The 21,034-nt window shown below is 50.7% G+C and overlaps 1 protein-coding gene across 1 annotated transcript in view; it reads right to left on the reverse strand.

The window, feature by feature from the left end:
- Window positions 1-2,035: 2,035 nt before the first annotated feature.
- CABLES1 (Cdk5 and Abl enzyme substrate 1) overlaps window positions 2,036-21,034 on the reverse strand; it is a gene marked incomplete at its 5' end in the record, with an annotated part of 106,191 nt that continues 87,192 nt past the window's right edge. Inside the window, 3 exons of the mRNA XM_024757920.1 lie at window positions 2,036-3,439; window positions 5,491-5,698; window positions 6,978-7,084. Of these exons, the coding sequence (XP_024613688.1) occupies window positions 3,299-3,439; window positions 5,491-5,698; window positions 6,978-7,084 (456 nt within the window). The remainder of the gene's footprint in view (window positions 3,440-5,490; window positions 5,699-6,977; window positions 7,085-21,034) is intronic.

The following is a 21,034-nucleotide window of genomic DNA, read 5'->3' on the forward strand; positions in this document are numbered from 1 at the left end:
TGACAATATGTGACTCCAAATATATAGCCTTGATGTTTCCTCCCTCGTCTGGTCCTCAACACTCTACCTGGCCCTGCTGGGACCTGGCCAGCAATGTGCTTAACCAAACGCTCCCGACGGCTCCTAGGAGATGAACTCAGGCTGTCCCTGGGGCAGGGGAGCCCTGGGACGCTCCGCCCCACACAGAGAAGACAATTAACAGGTAACAAAACTACCTGGCTCACGTTGCTTTGTTCCAGCCTACCCCTCCTCTGCACAGGCAGATTGCAACGGAGGCAAGAAGGCCGGCCGTTCTGCACTGAACCGGAAACGTCTAAGAAAGAGTTCAGCGGTAGGGCGATAAACAGACCTATGTGCTGCTGCGGGAGCGGAGGGGCCCGTGGCACGCAGTGGTTTGTGTGGAGTACGGGGAGGCCCAGAATGGGTGTGCTGGGTGGGCCACCAAAAGAATAGAGGAAGTTTGGGTCAGGAGAAAAAAACCAAGGAAAACAAACAGCTTTGCCTTTGGTGTGGATGTCCTGCTTTAATGCAGGTTCGATTGGGGAGAAAGAAGGGAAAGGAGTGACCTCTACTGTCACTGGCCTGAGGCCTCCAGGCCTTTGGGGGATGGGGACTGATCCTGCCCGGGCAGGGAGCACAGCGGGCCCACTGCTTGGGGACAGGGCAGCTGCCACCAGGCCGGCTGCTCCTTGCCTTCCATCTCTAACCTGACCTCACAGTCAGGGCACCAGAGGAGAGACACCCCCGGTCCACCAGGCCAGTCTGGGGAAACCAAGTCAGGTGGGGCGGCTCCTGCCATCCCGAGGAGCGTGGGCTTCCCCAGACCCTTGGCCTTGAGAACTGCAGAGGCTTCAGGCAGCCCAAGAGGGAGCAGGGCTTGCAAGGGGTCCAAACCTGCCGCTGTGGTGGACGGTGGAAGGGCAGAGCCTCGGGGTCTTCTAGAACAGTCTGCTGAGCGGCCGCCTTCTCTCCACACAGGCACAGGCTGCCTCCACGACTCCTTGCCAAAGCCCGAGGCTGGGAAGTGACTGGCAGTCACCACATCCCAGGAGGCGCCGGCAGTGACCTTGGCACGCTGGCCTCCGCCTCATTCCCCTTTTCCTTCGGAAAGCTCATGTGATGGACAAGGAAAAGGAGAGCTCTGGACAAAATCTTTCATTCTCAGCCTCCTTCCCAACTGAATTAAAACCCATAAACTCCCCGCTTAACAAACCCACAGGTCAAAATAGATGTTTAAATTGTCTTAACAAAATGGACCCACAACTTCTTAAGTCCACCTCATAAATGCCCCAAACCAAACTGCCCCAAACCCAAGAACCTGAGCCTGTTTTTAAGACACAGGCAGGACACAGGGTGTTGCCCTCCGCACATCTGGGCCGGTGGCCCCTGTCACCTATTGGATATCCCCTGAGCTTGGTGGGAGACTCAAGGCAGATGGGTGGCGGGGAGCTACGATTTCTAGATGCCAGTGGCCTCACATCTCTGAGAGGCTTTCCACCCACCAGGCCCTCACCGGGGAGCTGAGTGGGCTGGGAACCAGGGGGCTCATCAGGGAGAAGCAGGTGACAGACACCAGCAGAGGAAGGTCAAGGGCGGGTTATATTCAGGTGATGGAGACATTCTGAACACTTCCTGTTTCTTTCCCAATTTGCCTCATAAACAGTAGGTGTCCCAGAAATAGTAATTAATCTATCAAGCCCAAGAGATCGCGTTCATCATACCCCTCAACAAAATCATCTCACAACTGAATCCAGCTAAGGAGATTTGTTAGCAAAATATTTATGACTAAACTCTGTTCCTCTGGGTCCTGTTTGCTCTCCCCCTGGCCACTCCTTGAATTCCTCCAACCTGTGACTGTCAGATTCTTTCAAGCTCTGCTGACTGAAGCCCGGTACCCCGTCGCCCCTTCTCTGGGGTGATTGCAAAGCTCCGAATCTGTGTGTGAGATCGAGGCGGGGATGGTGGCAGATGAACTATAATGCAGGGCGAGGGTGACTGGTGAGACTTCACACGTCTACACATACACATACGTGGGTATAGAAACAAGAAAATATTTTAATTCTCTCTTTACAGGGCCACAGGCTTCCTTCTGTCCGGTGAACCACAGTGGGCACCTCTCTCCTGCAGCTACGAGGGGACAGAGTGATGAGGTGCCTCCATACAGGTTGTCCCAGTGAATCGGTACAAGCAGCAACGAAAACTCTGCACTAACAGCCCTGGGGACATGGTGATGCTAAGAGCTGTTGCCTCTTCGATTGACTCAGCCTCAGCCCAAGATGCAGTTTGTCCCAACTGTCAAAAGCCTCAAAACACCAATCATGCGTCTTACCCCTGATCTGGATTTTATAAAACACTTTATATAGATAGGTAGATAGACAGGTAGCACAATAAATGTGCCTGTAATGCACTCTAACATAGAGCACAGGAATACACACCACGGATCCCAACCCCACCGTCTCCACAGTGGGGAGAGTGTGCAGGTTCGTGTACACGCAGGACGTGATGGCGGAACGGTACAGAACATCACATGCCACACCTTTCCACGCGGCCCATCCGAGTGAGAGCTTGTCTTCTTTGTCCCACTGGTGGTAGGAGCGGTAACAGAAACAATGTCATTTTCTAAGGGCAGAAGATGTCCACCTGGTACGGACAGAGTGACTGTTATCCAGAGATTATGTAGAAATAATTGCCGAGGGTCAGCCTGGCTCCTGACCCCAGGCTGAGGTCTGTTCTGCAGAGGGTGGGGCTGGCTTTGCGGGTGGAGGCCTGATGTGACATCTCTCAAACACACTCTCACACTCAGCCACACGCTCCAGAGGGAAGTGCACTTCCAACAGCGGATACAAAAATAGATTGGCACGCTCTTTTGACACACTGAGGGTATCTTTTAGAAGCTTTCTCCCAACTTCTGCAAATTCTCTTCCCCAATCTGCTCTAGAACTTTGCACTCCGAGTTGGAACAGGGCTGGAGAGAAGGCCCTGGACCACGCCTGCCAGGTCTGCGTGTGGTCGCGAGGAAGTCTGGGTGAGGCCAGCTAGGAAATCTGGTGAGTGGAGAGCTGGGAGAGCCATCTTCTTCTCGGGTCTCCCCTTCCTGGCTGAGCAGTAAACGGTTCACAGCCCATCTCAGCTGGCCAGATGGAAGACTCCCTGAAAAGTTTCTGGTACTGCTTCTACACAAAAACATGTCGAGTGGAGAAAAGTTTGCTGTGTTGAGTTCTATTTTTGCATTTCCAGTAGTACACGCTGCCCCAGTGAGCTCAGGGGAAGTGGTCCCGGCCCTCCTAGGAGGCCTGTGCTAGGAGCTCTGGACCAGGCGTCTGTAGTGGGGCATGACTTCGTGCTCCGGCAGATGAAGGGCAAATTCTAAGGCCACCAACACCGGGAACTCAAAGGCAATCAGTTCTCGTCTATTCAGCCGGAACTTCTCCTCCAGCTTCTGCAACAGAAATAAAGGAAACCAAAAGACTTTTGGCTTTGAAATAAAAATCCTAGGTTTTCTCCACATGTAACCTCTGTATCCATCAGCCAGAGAGTGTTTACAGAGAAACCCGTTATGGGCAAGACTGTGGAGGAAGAAACGGAGGCATCAGCTGTGTTTCCTGCTCTCAGTCCTGATGCAAAAGGACTCATACCTCCCTGAGGACCCACAGTCTGCCGGGAGCCTGAGATACAACCCGTGACTTCATTACATCTCTTGATAATCCTACACGATCAGTGTTACATTTATCTCCATTTTACAGATGGGTAAACGGGGTCAAGAGGTTAAGAATTTGTCTAAGGTGACATGGGCAGCAAATTGAAATGCTGAGATTCAGACTCAGCTGAGACCCAAACTGTACCTGTCACGACTAGGTTATTCAAGCTTAGAGGTAAGACTAAAACCATAGCAAATCATCTATAACAACAAAATCCACGTGGGAGGTTTAGGATCGGGGGAGCTGGTAATGTGTAGTTTGGTCCTTGCATTTTATGCTCGAGGACCAAGTGCTGGCGAGGCTGCCTCACTTTCAGAGCATTACATGGCTTGTGTGGATCTGACTGGGCTGAGCCCATGCCCAGGGGCTCCCCTCCTGCACTGCCTCTTGGTCCAGCTGCTGCCGGAGTAGGAATGGAGAACAATCAGGGTGAGGGTGGGTAGGGAAGGCCTCATTTTTGCTGAAGTACCTTCTGCTTTGGCTTAAACTTAGCTTTTGGCTTAATTAAAAAAAAAAAAAATCTCAACACCAGAGTAGTCGGCGACTACTTTCAGATTATAACTGGGTCGGGATCTTGCGTTCAGGTAATCGCTACTGCAAACGGCCTGTCAGATGTTACCCTTATATTCTGCATTGGTACCACCAGCATTGCTGGATGATATATTTCTCAACTATGAGATGTGTGTAACAGCACACTTGTAAAGATTCATTAGTTCAGCTATTATCTATGTAAACCTATTGATTCTCAGCTCAGATTTGGTATCCAAACCATGGTCCTAAAAGCGTTTACTACACAAATTAGATGATTCTGTACCATTTCTTCCATGGATGGATGAATGGATAAACAAAATGTGGTGTATACATGCAGTGGAGAATTATTCAGCCTTAAAAAGGTAGGAAATTCTGATGAATCTCCTGATCTGTTGGCTTTATTGTATCTCAAATTTTCTATGAACACACTGATTTTTTTTTTTTTTTGTCTGCGCCACGCAGCTTGTGGGCTCTTAGTTCCCCGACCAGGGATTGAGCCCAGGCCCTTGGCAGTGAAAGCGCGGAGTCCTAACCACTGGACTGCCAGGGAATTCCCAGAATACGCTGAATTTTAAAAACAGGCATTCTTGTATCTGTCCAAGAAGATCAGTGTTTCCTTGCTTTAAAGGGGCTCTACTTTAATTTTTATTTTTAAAAATTATTTATTATTTATTTATTTATTTGGCTACACTGGGTCTTTAGTTGCGGCATGTGTGATCTGGTTCCCTGACCAGGGATTGAACTTGGGGCCCCTGCATTGGGAGCATAGAGTCTTAACCACTGGACAACCAGGGAACCCTAAGGGGCTCTATTTTAAAAGGAAGGAGATACCACTCAGTCAAGCCCACGCCTTTCCCCAAAAAAGTAAGCAGCCGAGGCCACAGGAAGCCAAGGTGTGTCTGACGGATGTTCTGCAGGTCACACCACCTGCAAGACCCCTGGCTATTACAGTGGCTTCTGTGGCTTGGAGAATAAGCTCACCCTCATGGTGCCTTAAAGTGTATTTTATGGCCAGACCCAATACTGGGGATCTTCAGTCTCATCAAAGTGGCCTATCCCTCTGTTCTAAGGCAGCCCGAGATGTGGGGTCTGACATCTGCTGTAGAAGGGCCAACCTCATTGCCCTGGTCCCTTAGCTGGTACTAAGGCTCAGAAGTCTCCCGGGCTGGGTCACCAACCAGGCTCTGCTGAGACCAACGCTGGCCTGGAGTGCATGCCCCGCCCCCCCCCAAACCAGCCAATCAGAATTCAGCCCACTTACGTCAATTAAATGCTTGACTTCATGTTTTTTGAGGTCGCTTCCAATTTTGGCTGCTAAGAGCACGCACGCCCCGGCACAAAGCTTCCGGTTGTGTTTGTTTAGCTTTCCCTTGAGGGCGAGCTTCTCAAAGTAGACAAATGCCATGGCCACCGTGGGCTCCTCAAGGCCACAGTCCTCCTGGGCAAGCTTCCGCATCTCTCGCTTCAGGCTAGAAAAAGACGGGAGGGAGAGAAGAGTCTTATCAGAACTTGGAGTTTCGGGTGACCCCAAAGAAAAAGACTACCCTGTCTTGAAAGCACTTTCTCTTTCATTTCCAGAAGGGCGACGTGGAATGGGATTAAATCCCTATGAGTGAGAAAGTTACGTCATATGTGGCCAACAGACTTAAGCCGCTGGGACTTCGAACCCTTCTCTGTTGGTCAAGCTGTACAGACCACGTCCAGATGGGACCACGTTGAGCCCAAGTGGATAGCTGAGGGTCCGGAAACTAGGAGTAGAGCCGCCCACAGTGACAGAGGGAAACTAAGGTCATTCCAGAGAGACAGTTACTCAGATAAATTAGGTACTTGGCATCAGCTCTGCCGAAGATCGCTTATGGCCACTATGGCCGAAGAGGGGTTAGACTAAGAGTGCAGCAACCAGCCTACTTAGGAAAGCTGCCCAACCAACAGATATGAATACTATTTTTCTCACCTCTTTGGCTAGGAACGTGCGAGAATCAAATCAGGATTAGGCATAATCCTAAATTACACTTATGTATGAATGTAATTCATACATAAATGTATGAATGCTGGCACGTGTTCCAACACTATGTGTATAGCCTAGCCTCCATTACTACACACACACACACACACACACACACACACACACACGCCCTGAAATCTTGCTGTCCGGGCACACAGACACAACACAAGTCAGCTTCTCTCCAGCCCAGCAGGGCCAGTCCTCTCGATTACTGGGCCGGAAGATGTGGGTCACCACAAGGTCGATCCAATCAGCTGCAGGGGAAATCTGGGCCTGATTTTTGCTTTGGCCGTTTTGCTGACTGCTTACATAGAGGGCTTGGCTGTCACCTCTGGGCAGACGGTTGTGGGTAAAGAGTTATCTCAAACCCTCTGATACCAATTCTGTTCTGTTTTGCCTGTATTTGAGAACACAGGGAACTGAATGTTTCCTATTCTCAGTTTTCCATAACATAAATTTAACTGAACTGTAAGCCACAGATAGTATGAAATGATTCTTTCATAAGGAACCGCACTCCAGATCCTTGTCAGCGTGTGTCAAGGGCTCCGCCTCTGTCCTGCCTGCCTTGACTCACTCACATCTAGGCACGGGTCAGCAAGCACCGGACGAGCCTCTTTTAGCTGAATGTGACCATGTTTCACTTCCCCAGAACAACAGAAGACCCACCGTACAAAGCACGAGCTCAGTGCGTGCTGGGAGAGGGGCCTGGGGGAAAGTTCAGGTGGGCGTTCATCCCCACGTACCTCCTTATTTTGCTGAGTGTTAACTTAATGTGAGGAAACTTCTCCTTGAAGGTCTCATTCATGTCCTTCTTGAGATCCGAGGGCTTCACGTAGTCGATCACCGTGGTCTGAAACAGATGGGGCGACACGGCTCACTCCTTAAAATGCTGGTCATGGGTATGATCATGTGTAAGCTAGAGCCAACTTCTAACACCCTGCACCACCAGCAACAGGGAACTCAGATGAGGGCCACCTCAAGGGCTCTGCTGGAGGCAGGAGCCTGACAGGCAGGGCCTCTGCAGGTGGATGGAAGCCAAACCCCGTCCATCAGCAGGGCAACACTTAGAAATCGTCAGGAGTCGGTGCCTCTTAGTGCCCGTGTTTCAGCCTGTTGTTCACAGGGTGTGATATCTGGACCCTCGCAGATCTGGGTACAATCCTCACGACCATCATAAGTCATCTGGCTGTGAGAGGTGTATTTATTTAATGACCCCAAACTTCAGATTCCACATCTGTAAAATGCAAACAGCAACGGCGCCTACCTCATACGGCTATTTGGAGAACTACGTCACAAGTGCTCTGTGCGGTGCTTGGGATACAGCAAGCGCTCAATAAATGTTGGCTACTGGTTTTTTATTTTTTTAATTGTGGGAAGATACCCATGACATAAAATTGACCATTTTTACCTTTTTAAAAAAATAATTAATTCATTTATTTTTGGCCGTGTTGGGTCTTTGTTGCTGCGTGCAGGCTTTCTCTAGTTGTGGCGAACCGGGACTACTCTTCGTTGCGTTGCGTGGGCTTCTCATCGGTGGCTTCTCTTGTTGCAGAGCGCAGGCTGTAGGCACGTGGGCTTCAGCAGTCGTGGCTCGCGGGCTCTAGAGCGCAGGCTCAGGAGTTGTGGCGCACGGGCTTAGCTGCTCCGCGGCATGTGGGATCTTCCCGGACCAGGGCTCTACCCCGTGTCCCCTGCTTTGGCAGGCAGATTCTTAACCACTGCACCACCAGGCAAGTCCATTTTTACTGTTTTTAAGTGTGCAGTTCAGTGGCGTTAAGTACATTCACCGTATCGTACAACCATTACCACCATCCACCTCTAGAAGTGTTGTCATCTTGCAAATCTGAAACTCTGTCCCGATTAGATGCTAACTCCCCATTCTCTCCCCCCAGCTCCTCCTGGACACCGCCATTCTACTTTCTGGCTCTCTGAATTTGACTACTCCTCATAGAAGTGGAATCACACAGTATTTGTCCTTCTGTGTCTGGCTTCTTTCACCGCGCATAATGTCCTCAAGGTTTATCCATGTTGTAGCACGTTTTAGAATTCCCTCCCTTTCTAAGGCTGGATAATATTCCATTGTAGGTATATAATGTTGGCTATTATCAACAGTCCCATGAACCCTGAGTTCCTCCTCCTCCCCTTGCCCTTCCCAATTCCATCCATCCTGAAAGACCGGCTCCTTCGAGCTCTCTCTGCATACCCTGATCTCCCTTGCTTCTCTGTGCCTTACACTATTAACTCTGAATTAAACTCAGTCTGGTGGGGAGGGATAAATTGGGAGACTGGGATTGACATATACACACTACTATATATATAAAATAGACCTGCTGTACAGCACAGGGAACTCTACTCGATACTCTGTAATGGCCTATATGGGAAAATAAAAAAAAGAGTGGAATATGTATATACATAACTGATTCTCTTTGCTGTACACCTGACACTAATACAACGTTGTAAATCAACTATACTCCAAATTAAAAAAAAAAAAACAACTCACTCTGGCTGGATGTCACCAGAGTAATCTTACCCCACCTCCTCAGGAACATACTTTCCAAGGGCTGCGTGGGATGCCTCTCCTGGCTGGCTACGGGCAGTAACCTTTGTCAGGCAAAGCCAGAGAAAGAAGAAACCACACACTGTGATGAGAAGGCCGGTTCCCGTGGACAGCTACTGCCAGCCTCTTCTCGGGCGAGTGCCTGGCCTTTTCCAGAACACACGTCCAAGGTCTCCTCAGCAGCTCTAACAAAAGTTAGTGGCTTTCTGTGAACACCCCCATTCAGAAGACGTTTGCTTGGACATGGTTTCAGAACAGGCATGTGGAATGTCTCTGGTGTCACTTTTACAACCAAGAGCAGGCAAAGAGCCTGCACGTCCAAATTCACACGGATCTCGGTGGCACCTTCTTTGCTTCTCTGGCCAAGAAAGGCAAACCACAGTCCTATTAACGCACACGATTCCACCAAGCTTGTTCAGAGCTTTTCCACTTCTGGGTGGAGGTGGACTCGGTGGGTGCAATGCCATGACTTCCGCCTCGGAGCTGTGGTCTTTCCAGCCCAATCAGGAAGGCTGTCCCTCAGCTGACCCAGGACACACCCATCTGGTAGCTGCCATGTGTCCCGGCGACGTGCCCGTGAAGAGCCGGGAAGTAGCAACCAGCCGTGGAGCACACGTGGACACGTGCTCGCACACACGCATGGGCGGTGCTGCTCTGCTGGGCAATGGGAGCGGGGTGCACACATTTTATGGAAGCCACTTACTACCAAGGTCCAGGAGAGCGGACGCCTTCCCTGTGGCAGCCCTCCAAGACGCGCCTGTCATCTCAAACAAACGTCTCCTCTGGGCTAAACAGGATGTAAGAGTTTTCATTTAGGAAACAGGCAGCAGAACGGGGTACCCCATCTAACACACTTACCTCAAGCTGGGCCCATCAGCCAATCAGCCAAGTTTTCTGTCTCCTAAATAGCCAGTACCCCCTCCCCCTTTCTCCCACCCCTCCCCACATCCTGACCTCCCAGAGAGAGCCCCTTCTGCTCTTCCTCTGCAGACGACCGTCGCTAGGCTTGCAATGATGTGAGCAGGTTCAAGCGAAGAGTTGCCAGCTTTTGCTGGGGGCCAAAGCTGGGTGAGCCCCCAGCAAGGATATTCCAGGGGCTGGAGGAGGTGGGGTTGTGCGGGAGGTGTCTGGATCCCTCCCTGTGGCGACCACAGCGGCCCTGCTGGTTTCTGTCTTAGATGTACATACATGTAACGCTTCTCTTGAAAGAAGGCTCCCACTGTCAGAAGAGTGCCTTCCAGCCACCTCACCGTACATAGGAGGAAACAGAGGGTCAGAGAGGTGAAGGGGCTTGCCGCCACTGAGGTAGGGCACACTGCTTTCCTGCTCTTAATCAGACTGAAAGAGCACAAGTTAGTAGCGGCAGGGAGTAGCTCCAAGAGGCTGGCAGGTGGAAAGGGTTGGGGACGGTGGTTGGCAGTTCCATCTCCAGCGAGTCAGGCCTAACTTGCAAAAAGTGGCTTAACCTCCCTGAGCTGAGCCTCACCTTCCTCTTCTCTGCACAAGGTAAGAATACCTGATACCTGATGGGCTGCTTCAGAGGTTTATCTCAAAGATCAAACAGAGAACACGATGTACCTAAAGGACACTGAAGAATTTTATCAAGAGGACAACAGGGAGACAGCAGCAAACAAGTTCCGCTTCAGTCCCACTGAGCCAGTGTCTGAGGGGGGCGCCCTGCTCTCTGCACCGTGATCTTGCCCAGGTGATTTTTATGAGAATCAGATCCTCCTTGCCTAGGCTGCAATGCCACTTCTGTAGGATCATCTTCCCTAAACCCCAGTGATTCACCTTCACTATACACTATGGCTTGGATATCCAACCCCCTTCTGGGATGCCTTGCTGTACTCCCCGACTCCTTTGCAGCTAGGATTCCAAATACAATTCCAGTTCTTCCTATCCCATGCGCTGGTGTCAGAAAGCAGAGCTGAAGCAGAGGCTGGGCTTCTGTTGTTTCTGCTACCAAGAAGAGTCGCCACAGGAGCCCTAGAGTCCCAGTTTCCATTTTGCGGGTGTAGACCACAGTAGGGCAGCATGGGTCTGGATCCAGCAGCAGTGGCAGCTTCCTGACCATGGAGGTGGCAATACTGTCACATCCAGAGCTGACAGCCAGCGCAGATTCCCCTAGTGACCTGGTTCTGCAGTATGGTTTCGGGATCATTCCGGAAACCCCAACTTAGGCTGTTTCGTCAGCCTCCCCAGTGACTCTATAAGCTGTTTGGTACCCTGGAAGAAAATGCCTTTCTTCTTAAACTAGCTCGAGTGGATGCTGTGCTTCATAACTGAACCATGACTGATGCATACGCTGTTTTCACTGATGGCATTTACTGCTACTGTAACAGGACCTTACTGGGGGGATGTGGGATAGGGCAGAGCTCTGCTTCCCCTAAAGGCACCGATGTCATCAGCTCACCGCAGCACTGGGGTCCTCCCACGCCACTTCCTGACCAGTCCTAGCTTTAGAAGGGCCCCGTGAGCACCAACAACCCAGCTCAGCTTGCAGCCCTGGAGGTGGGGCAAGGAGGGCTCCGGCCACCCCCAAGCCCAGACCTTGCAGGAGAGACTCTTATTTTTACGAGTAGCCTCATCCTAGCTCTTGGGATACGGAGCTGGGACCTACTTTTCCTGGCAGCAGGAGGAGTGGATAGCTATATTTGTTTCCATGCTGAACCCTGGAGAGGGGTGTAGAAGGAGGGCCAGTGAGCTGATGCTATGAGACCCTTGGCTCAGCACCTGGCCCCCAGCGAGGGCTGCACGTGGCCAAGCCCTCAAGTTCATGTTCTAAGTGGCAGAATTCCTCTGAACCCCAGCTCTGCCACCTGGAGGTACAGAGGTGGCACCCTGTGAAGCCTTCTGTGCAGGGTTTCCAGCCACAGGGCCATGTCCTGGTGACTGCTCCCTGCACCGGGCAGAAGACTGGCTGGCAGTCTGATCCTCCATTTACTGATCTATTTGGCCATCACCTGGCTACTCTCTTTCCTCAACTAGATATAGTACATTTTGGGGGTGAGAGGGTCTCTGCAAACTTCCATCTTTCTGTCAAGGCCCCCCATTTCCTGACCTCCAAGTGGCCAGCAGCCCTGTCCTCCAGGGCGGTGTGGCAGAGGGAGGGTGGCTCCACTGGGGAAGGCACAGGACGGACACAAGCCAGCTGGGCCCGCATTCCTAGGGGTTTGCAGCGTCAGGAAATCCAAGGGCATTCGGGGAAAGAGGCTGTGCGTGCTGACTGCTGAAGGCTTGCTATGCCTGGACCTGAGGCATTCTAGTTCACTTGCTTACATATATTTTGGGGGGTGAGGTAGGTTGGCTTCTGGGGCAAGGAAATGCTGCAAAGATTCAAGACGGCAGGAGGATGGTGGTAAATCTCGGATGTCAGTCTGAGTGCCTCAGAACACAAAAGTGGTTGTATCAGTGTCCAGTGGCTGCTGTAACAAAGTACCATAGACTTCACGTCTTAAACAACAGAAATTTATTGTCTCAACAAATCCAAGATCAAGGTATCAGCAGGGCCACGGTCTCTCTGAAACTCTCCCTTGCTTCTTCCCAGCCTCTGGTAGTCCCAGGTGGTCCTTGGCTTGCATATACATCATTCCAATCCCTGCCTCCGCACGGTGCTCTCTCCGTGTCTGCGTTCCCACGGCCATCTTCCCTCTGTGTCTCTGTCTTCTTAGAAGGACACCAGTCCTATTGGGCTAGGGCCCACCTTGCTCCAGTACGACCTCATCTTAACTAATTTACCTCTGCAAACACCCCGTTGCCAAATAAGGTCACATCCTCAGATACTGGGGTTAGGACTTGAGCCAATCTTCTTGGGGGACACAACTCCACCCGCAGCAGTGGTGTCGCTTGTGATGGAGCTGCTGTGCAGCCTTGCTGTACTCTGATCTCAGCCCTCCATCCCAGGCTGGATGCAGCGTCGCCCCTGCCTGTGAGGCCCCGCTCTGCCCCAGGCAGCAGGTTCTGGTCTTGACCTTGGTCTGAGGGAGCACGTCTCTTCTGCCCCCACCTCCTCCACCTCCAGATGGCTCTGGCTCACTCTTGCTCTCATCTCTGCTTCCCTGAGCTGCAGCTCAGTGGGGAGGATCCAGACTCTGGAGCCAGATGCCTGGGTTTAAACCCCAGCTCGACCACTCAGCATCTGGGCACTAGTGCAGGCGGCCTGAACTCTCTGTGCCTCCATTTCTTCATCCGGCTTCTCCATCACGTGCTTTATGATGATGGCTGCAGGGCACCAGACGTACGGGCCGCTTGTGCTCAGCTGCTCGGGGCACGTGATCAGGGTGGCTGAATGGGTGGCCCCCAAAGCGACAATCTGCCCCCAGGCCCTTGCTCAGACAGGGCCTTGCACGCACGCCGCACCTGGGGCCTGCTGCTTCAGACCGGCCAGGCGCCAAGTATGGGAAGAATAGCCCTGAGCCCAGGACGACCCTTCAGGTAGATTCCAGAGGGATGACAGTCCTCACTGTCGTCAGCTCTGGGTCCCTCTAGGAAACACTTGCTGGAACATAGCGGCCACGACTCCTCTGCATGGTCCTATCTGTCTTGAGGGAGCCTTACGACATCCTTCAGAGGCTGCACCTCCCTCCCTCCCCAACCCCGAGAGACAGTCGTCCTCTTTCCAGTGACGGAGGGTGAGCCGAGGCGGCAGTACTGGGAGGCTGAGCTGCAGGCGCGGGTCACAGTGGGCCCCCAGCCACCCATTCGTTCTGGCTCGAGAGAGAATGAATGAAACGGGAGGCCCATGCTTTGTTCCAGGTCCCCTGTCAACCCAACTGCACGGTTTACAAAGACTCACAACGGCTGGGTTTCGCCAGTGCGCGTGCGTCCCTATGAATCAAAGTGCTAATAAATGGGCTGTGGTCCCCTACTGGTCTGGTACAGACCGGGTGACCACTGTGCTCAGTGCCACTAAATTCCAGGCCACGGGATTTGCCAAGTGCAGGGGTCCTTGCGGCCCCAGCAGTGGCCAACAGCTGGGTCCAGCTGCGTGAGGGATGGGCAGCTCCATCCCTGGCGCCTGTGATTCGCAGGGTGGAGTGGAGCGAGAGATCACTTAAATGCACTTTCTCGCAGCTGCCTGGCTACGGGGAAGCTGTGTGTGCACAGCTGCAGAAAGAAGAAGGAAGGTCAGCTGGGAGCAGGAGACCATTCGAACGAAACGCAGAAGGTCCAGGAGATGCAATTCAGAAAGGAGCCCTGCCCGGCCTGCCCCGCCAGAGAGGCAGGCAGAGTTAGGAAAGGCCCAGCATGGGGGCTGATGCCACACATCCCTCTGAGATAACAGGAAACGACGGTAAGACCACAACCTAGTTCTCCAGCTGGAAGAGTCTACTGCGCCGCCGAGACACCCTTTGCTTTTTACCAAAACAGATAAAGGCTTGGACTCATCATGAGAGAAGGGAGGGAGCTTCCACAGAGCTGACCTTGGGCCCCATTCTGGCCCAGGGCACCACCAGGATGCCCTAAAGGGAAGGCCTCCCAGGGTGGGGTTGGGGTGCAACAGGAGAGGGTGGGAGGCAGCAGGTATGCGCTGGGGGTGCGTGCACCCTAGTAACAGTGCTGAAGGAGAACGAGTGGCTCAGAGCTGACAGGTTGATGGTCTGATTCCCACAGAAACAACATAAAAGGTGCTTCCACTCGGGGCCTGGTAAGGCTCTCCTTCCTTTCGTCCCCACCTCCAGGGCTCACATCTCCCTAGGGACTCTTAGAGCAGCTCTGAACTGATGTGAGCTTGCTGTCGACTCTGCTGCCACTCCCCTCTGGGTCAGAGGGGCCCCTGGGGGGCAGGAACATTCCAGAGGAGCCAGGTTCCAGCGGCAGGGCTACCTGAAACCCAGGAGGCAGCAGGGAGCTCAGGGCAGGTGTGCGGCCTCTCTAAGCCTCGCTTACCTGGCCTGTGAAACGGAGGATGCAAGGCAGTGATGTCTGCAGCTCTTTCCAGTGCCAACAGCCAGCCTCCACTGCACTTGCCTGACATCCATGGGGCTCCGAGCCCAGCTGGGCGCCGGAAAGCACACGTGACCTGCTCGCTAAGGAAAGCAGAGCCGTGGCCCTTGATGAAATCTATCTCACCACACACAGCTGGGCGTTTCGGCTGTTCTATGTTTATTCCTTTTTCCTGAGAGGATTGTAAATCACAAGGAAACTACGGAATGAGTGCACAGACCACTCGGCCCGGGGCTGCATTTGTTGCTATTTCTACCCATCGGATTCCAAACACAGGATCCTGGGTCTAACCTGTGCCCCTTCCCTTAGGCGAGCAGCTCTTCAGGTTCTCTCGCTGAAATGAGATGGCTTGCAAATCGAGGAGAGGCACACAGGGAAAGCTGCGTTTGTGTCAGGATTACACCACCATGTGGACTGGCCAGGTGTGCAGAGCACGTTCACGGTTTCAGACATGTGTCGAGTGTTTCCCTGGTACTACAGAAACTTCTGGAGTAGCGTTTCCACCCACCTGAGATAACAGTGGGTGGACGTGGCCCTGAGGTCACACACACCCAGATAGTATTTAGATGCACTTTTAAATGCATGCTTCTTAAAGGGTGGTCTCAGAGCACGAGCTGATGAACTGTGTATGCAGTGTCGTGTTAAAAACCACAAAGTGATAAACAAAAATTTGAGACAAATACAGAGAAAGGGAGTAGATGCTACCTCTTGGTTGAAATGGAAAGCAAAGTTTTGTTTCATATTATTTTTACAAGAAAAAAAAAGATTAAAAAACCCCACAATACTGATGCATGCTACCACATGGATAAACCTTGAAACCATTATGCTAAATGAAAGAGGCCAGACGCAAAAGACCATATAGTGTATGATTCCATCTTCATGAAATGTCCACAACAGGCAAGTCTATAGAGACAGAAAGTACACTGGTGGTTGCCTAGGGCTTACAGGATGGGTGGGTGCTTAAGGATATGGGGGCCTCTTTTTGAGGATGACGAAAATGTCCTAAAAAACTGACTGTGGTAATGGTTGTACAATTTTGTGAATATACTAAAAACCATTGAATTGTACATTTTAAAAGAGGTGAATTGTATGATATGTGAATTTCATCTAATAAAACCGATACCAAAAAAAAGCCCAAATCCCAAAACCCAAACCCAAAACAGAAAACAAAACCCACCACGATGCAATAAGGCATTTTATTTTTACACTTACATCAAAAGCTGGCAGGTCTCAAAGCCCCACTGCTCAGCGTTTGTGCAGGCGCCTGGCAGGGAAGTTCCAGGGCCCCTTCGAATCTCCAGAGAGGCCCAGCAATGGTGTTTCTGTAACGCTGAACTACTTTTCTTAAAGAGGGTCTCCCGAACTGAATAAGCTTCAGGCATCTGGAAACCTGGGGGCCTGGAAAGAGCCTTGCGAGGGAGGGGCCCCTGGGCTCAAGCTGCTTTAGCGTCTCAATAAATCCACCTGCAGACAGGTAAGTAAGTGCCCACGTCATCCAGACAGCTTTCAGTGGAAAAGAGATATGGAGGGAAAGCAGAATCCAATCTCATGGAAGCCTGGATTAATCTTCCTTTACTGTCTTCTATTCCCTCCTGCTCAGCATCTCATACTATGCTGAAAAATTAAGTTCTAAGATATATTCCCACAGCCCTGGGGGGGATGCTGAAACGGAAGGAGGGGCTTTTCTATGAGTCCTTAGACTGTAATATTAAGTAAATAAAAGAACAGGTACTGTATCACGGAGATCAATCCAAGAGGCGTCCTCTCGAGATTGAGATACCTGTAGATATCACAAAGGGCGTGAGCCGGCTTTCTTTCTGTTGTCAGTACAGTTCGAGAGGGCTTTCTTCCTGAGAAAGGAAAAGGATCCAGAAATCCCTTCACAGAACGTTAATTTTGTTGGCATTATCTCAGTCAGTTCTCTTATTTTCTCCTCTTAATTGCTCTCCACACCCATAAGGGGGGAAAAACCACTACCGACTTCGGCTGCCAGGTTCTAATGATAAATAACGGCTCTCTAGTGAAACTTTAATTATAGGCCAGGAGGCACAGGGCAGGAAGCACCGGTTCTAGTGGGAGGCCTCTGGCCCCCCTCACTGCATTGAGAAACCATATGAAACTCAGGCCCTACAAGAACCTGCATGTAGCCAGGAGGCTCGACGTACTTTCATGTTTCGTGGTCACCTTCTAGAAACCGTAAGGCCAAAACCACGGGGGCAGCTGCAATTTGATTTCCACATCTGCACCAGGATTTCTTTTTTTTTTCATTCAAACCTCTCCTTTGCCCTTTCACAATGGCTAATACTGGGAGTGACTTGCTTGGATCAAAGTTAAAAAATACAACTGTAACTACAAATGCAGTTTCAAAGGGTTCCACTTAAACTCTGTAAATAACAGCCTTCTTTCTGAGCCTCAGGGGAATGTTCAGCTCTGGAACCCTCCCACTGTAAGGCACATCCCAGCAGTGGCAATGACTGGCCTTTTTATCTTCTACTGAGAACAAACATGAACGAAAGTATACCTTCAACTACATCCTGGCTGGCAAACACCTCCACTGACTCAGAAAGCCCGCTCCTAGGTATTTATCCAAGAGAAATGAAAATGTATATCCACAAAAAGACTTGTATGTGAATGTTCATAGCAGCAATATTCATAATATCCCTAAGTTGGAAACAACACAAATGTCCATCAATAGGAGAACGGGTAAATAAATGACGGTATATCCATACAATGGAATCCCACTCAGCAATTAAAAAAACCCCAAAAAACTACTGACACATGCAACATGAGTGAATCTTACAGATATTAAGTTGTGTGAATGAAGATGGACTAAAAAAAACACAGTACACAATTCCGTTCATATGAAGTCCCAGGAGGGGCAAAACCAATCTTTGGTGACAAAAGTCAGAACAGTAGTTGCCTTTGCTGGGAGGGGGTATGAAGCAGAACACGATTGAAAGGCGGGAGCTTTCTAAGGGGATAGAAGTGTCCTACATTTTGGTCCAAGTGGAGGATACAAAATTCATGGAACTATACACTTAAAATTGGTACGTTTGATTAGCTATGTTATACCTTAATATGAAAAGAGAAAAAAATGGCAGGACTTGCCTGGTGGTCCAGTGGTTAAGACTTCGCCTTCCAATGCAGGGGGTGTGGGTTCGATCCCTGGTTGGGGAGCTAAGATCTCACATGCCTCCCGGCCATAAAACCAAAATATAAAGCAGAAGCAATATTGTAACAAATTCAATAAAGACTTAAAAAAAAAATTGGTCCACATCAAAAAAATCTTAAAAAAAAAAAAAGGCTGCTGCAGGATTTGATGGGGTAGAAGGACTATAGCTCATCACTGTAAAGCTTGCTTGATTCTGTAGAGGCCACACCAACACCTCAGACCCTGAAATTCCACAGGTATAGGATACCCCAAAACCCAGGACAACAGCCCCTCATTCTCAGATCTGGGCCTCTGCTTGGCTGGCCGAACTTAAACTGCCCTGGGGGCCTCGCGGGGACAGGCATATGGCAGCAGGACCCCAGAGGCCTTGGAGGTTGATATTTAGGGAGGTGGGTGGCGCTGCTCAGTCAGTCAGCCTGTGAGGGACTTGCTGGTTCCCTTCCCCAACTTCCACAGCAGGGAGCCGGGGAGGGGAGGAAGGAGCGGGGTTGCACAGGCTTCTCACAGGGCTGAGTCCGCCTGCAGGGGGAGCCCTGCCAACCATGAGGGTTCACCCCGCAGCAGGAACGCTCCAAGCTGTGTCACTGTGTCAGCTCTTCCTACCCACCCACAGGCCAAGATGTGCCCCAGACCCTCAAAGAGGGCCTTTAACAACCTGGATTAGATAACCCTGTAGCTCCCTCTGTCCACCTTAGTAGCCGGCGCCTACTGACAAGTGCAGCTCCCTGAGCACGGGGTCAAGTTAGCACAGAGAATTTGTCAGGATCGTCATGCTACTGACTTCCGTGTGTGTGTGTGTGTGTGTGTGTGTGTGTGTATAAAGGGCAGTGACTGTTACTGTTAAAAATATCCATTTTACACAAGATCAACCTCTTGCACACTTCAGGCTCTTGCACATGGGGCCATCCCCCCAAGGCCTGGCAGGCCTTTCTCCCCTCAGCGTTCACTTTTGCATGTCTTCAGGGGAGCCTTCCTTGAGGCCCACCTCCAACCCCTAACCCTCCCTGTCATTCTTCACCACTTTTCTAAGATGATTCCTTCCTTACCCTCCTCACTACCGTGACCTGTGTACTGTTTGCTGTCTGACTTCTCCACTCACTCTAAGGTCGAGGAGAACAGGATCGGTGGCTGGTTTGTCCTCCACTGTATAAGGAAGCACCTCACCTGGCACATAGTAGGGCCTCAGTCAATACTGGTTAGATGGACAAATTCTATACCTAGTACCCAACACACAAAACAAAGCAAGCAAACCAAAGCCAAACCCCCTACTCTTGCTCTTGCAAGTTCAGTGCCAAAATGCATGTGAAACAGCCCCGGAAGCCACGTCTGCTTCTAGAGAGGAAGTCTCCCGGAAGCCAGTCTGAGGCAGTTTGTAACCATGAAATGCACGTCAGTGCTGAAAAGTGGACGGCCCACGTTTTATCAAAGTACCAATATCTGTGGCCAGAGCAGAAGGAGATGTAGGTCTTATGAAGCTGACCAGGCAAATGCAGTTCATGAGCAATTTCATTCTCTAAAAAATGGACGGTTACAAGAAGCACAGGCTACAGATTCAATGTAGTGAACTGAAAAATGACCCACTTGGGACCATAAAACAAGGAGGGTAGGACACACACACTGACCTGGCAGGTCATCTAGCGCACTGTCTGGTGGAGTGGGGGAATGATCCGTCTGCACAGGTGTGCACATGTAGACTACAGCCCAGAACCTCGAAGCTCACAATTAAATCATTTAAAGAAAAAAAAAAAAATCAGAGCCACACCAGCCAGACACCAGGCCTATAAAAGGAGAGGTCAATGTTATCACCAGACGTAACATGACTACAGAAGAGCTCCCCTCCAAACCCCAACGCCAATCAAAAACAGTACACCTTCTTATTCTCTTGGTTACCTAGAAATCTGTTAAACTGTTGGCCCAGAGAATCATCTTCACGTTTTACCCTGAGGGGGGGTTCTGCCACTGGCTGCTGAGGGACGTGGATTCAGAGGCACAGTGGGAAGAGTGTTAAGCCCAGGGTTCTAGCCTCAGCCCCTCACTTCCTGTCTGTCAACTCTGACAGCCTCACTCAGACTCCCCGAGCCACAGTTTCCTGCCCAAATTACTTAATAAAGTGAACTTTAATAAATAAAGCAGTGAACAACATGAAGAACCCTTACTGTTACACAAGTCACAAACTTTCAGCTGCTCCCTCCATGACATCAGGGTAAGGATTCTGGTCATTTATCGGACACTTATTATGGGCCAGCTGATACGGATAAGCCCTCGTTTTTAGAAAGAAGTAAATAATCTAACAGGTCACAGGTAGAAAAAAAATAACTCTATATGGCTCTGGTTTTGCTTTCTGTGTTAGGAGTTGGAGAATAAGGACAGGGGAGAGAGGAGACAGGGCAATTTTAAACAAAATGCCTTTGGCAATTCATTCTGATTCAATGTGGCATTTTATTTCATGTTTTAAAATATTTATTTACTTATTTATTATTATTATTTTTAAATGATATTTAATTTATTTATTTAATTTATTTATTTTTGGCTGCATTGGGTCTCCGTTGCTGCGTGCGGGCTTTCTCTAGTTGCGGCGAGCGGGGTCTACTCTTCCTTGCGGTGCGCGGGCTTCTCATTGCAGTGGCTTCTCTTGTTGCGGAGCACGGGCTCTAGGCACGTGGGCTTCAGTGGTTGTGGCTCGCGGGCTCTAGAATGCAGGCTCAGTAGTTGTGGCGCATGGGCTTAGTTGCCCCGCCGCATGTGGGATCTTCCCGGACCAGGGCTCGAACCCATGTCCCATGCATTGCCAGGCGGACTCTTAACCACTGTGCCACCAGGGAAGCCCCTAAAATATTTATTTATTTATTGTGATTTTGGCCGCATCGGGTCTTGGCTGTGGCACGCAGGATCCTTCATTCCGGCGCGCAGGCTTCTCTCTAATTGTGGCGCACGGGCTCCAGAGCGCATGGGCTCTGTAGTTGCGGTACACGGGCTCATTAGTTGCTGGAGCGCAGGCTCAGGTGCCCCGCGGCATGTGGGATCTTCGTTCCCAGACCAGGGATCGAACCCGCGTCCCCTGAATTGGAAGGCGGATTCTGAACCACTGGACCACCAGGGAAGTCCCTCAGTGTGGCATTTTAGAA

Source organism: Neophocaena asiaeorientalis, unplaced genomic scaffold, assembly GCF_003031525.2.
Source record: "Neophocaena asiaeorientalis asiaeorientalis breed wild unplaced genomic scaffold, Neophocaena_asiaeorientalis_V1.1 scaffold142, whole genome shotgun sequence".
In the NCBI taxonomy this organism is placed as follows: domain Eukaryota; kingdom Metazoa; phylum Chordata; class Mammalia; order Artiodactyla; family Phocoenidae; genus Neophocaena; species Neophocaena asiaeorientalis.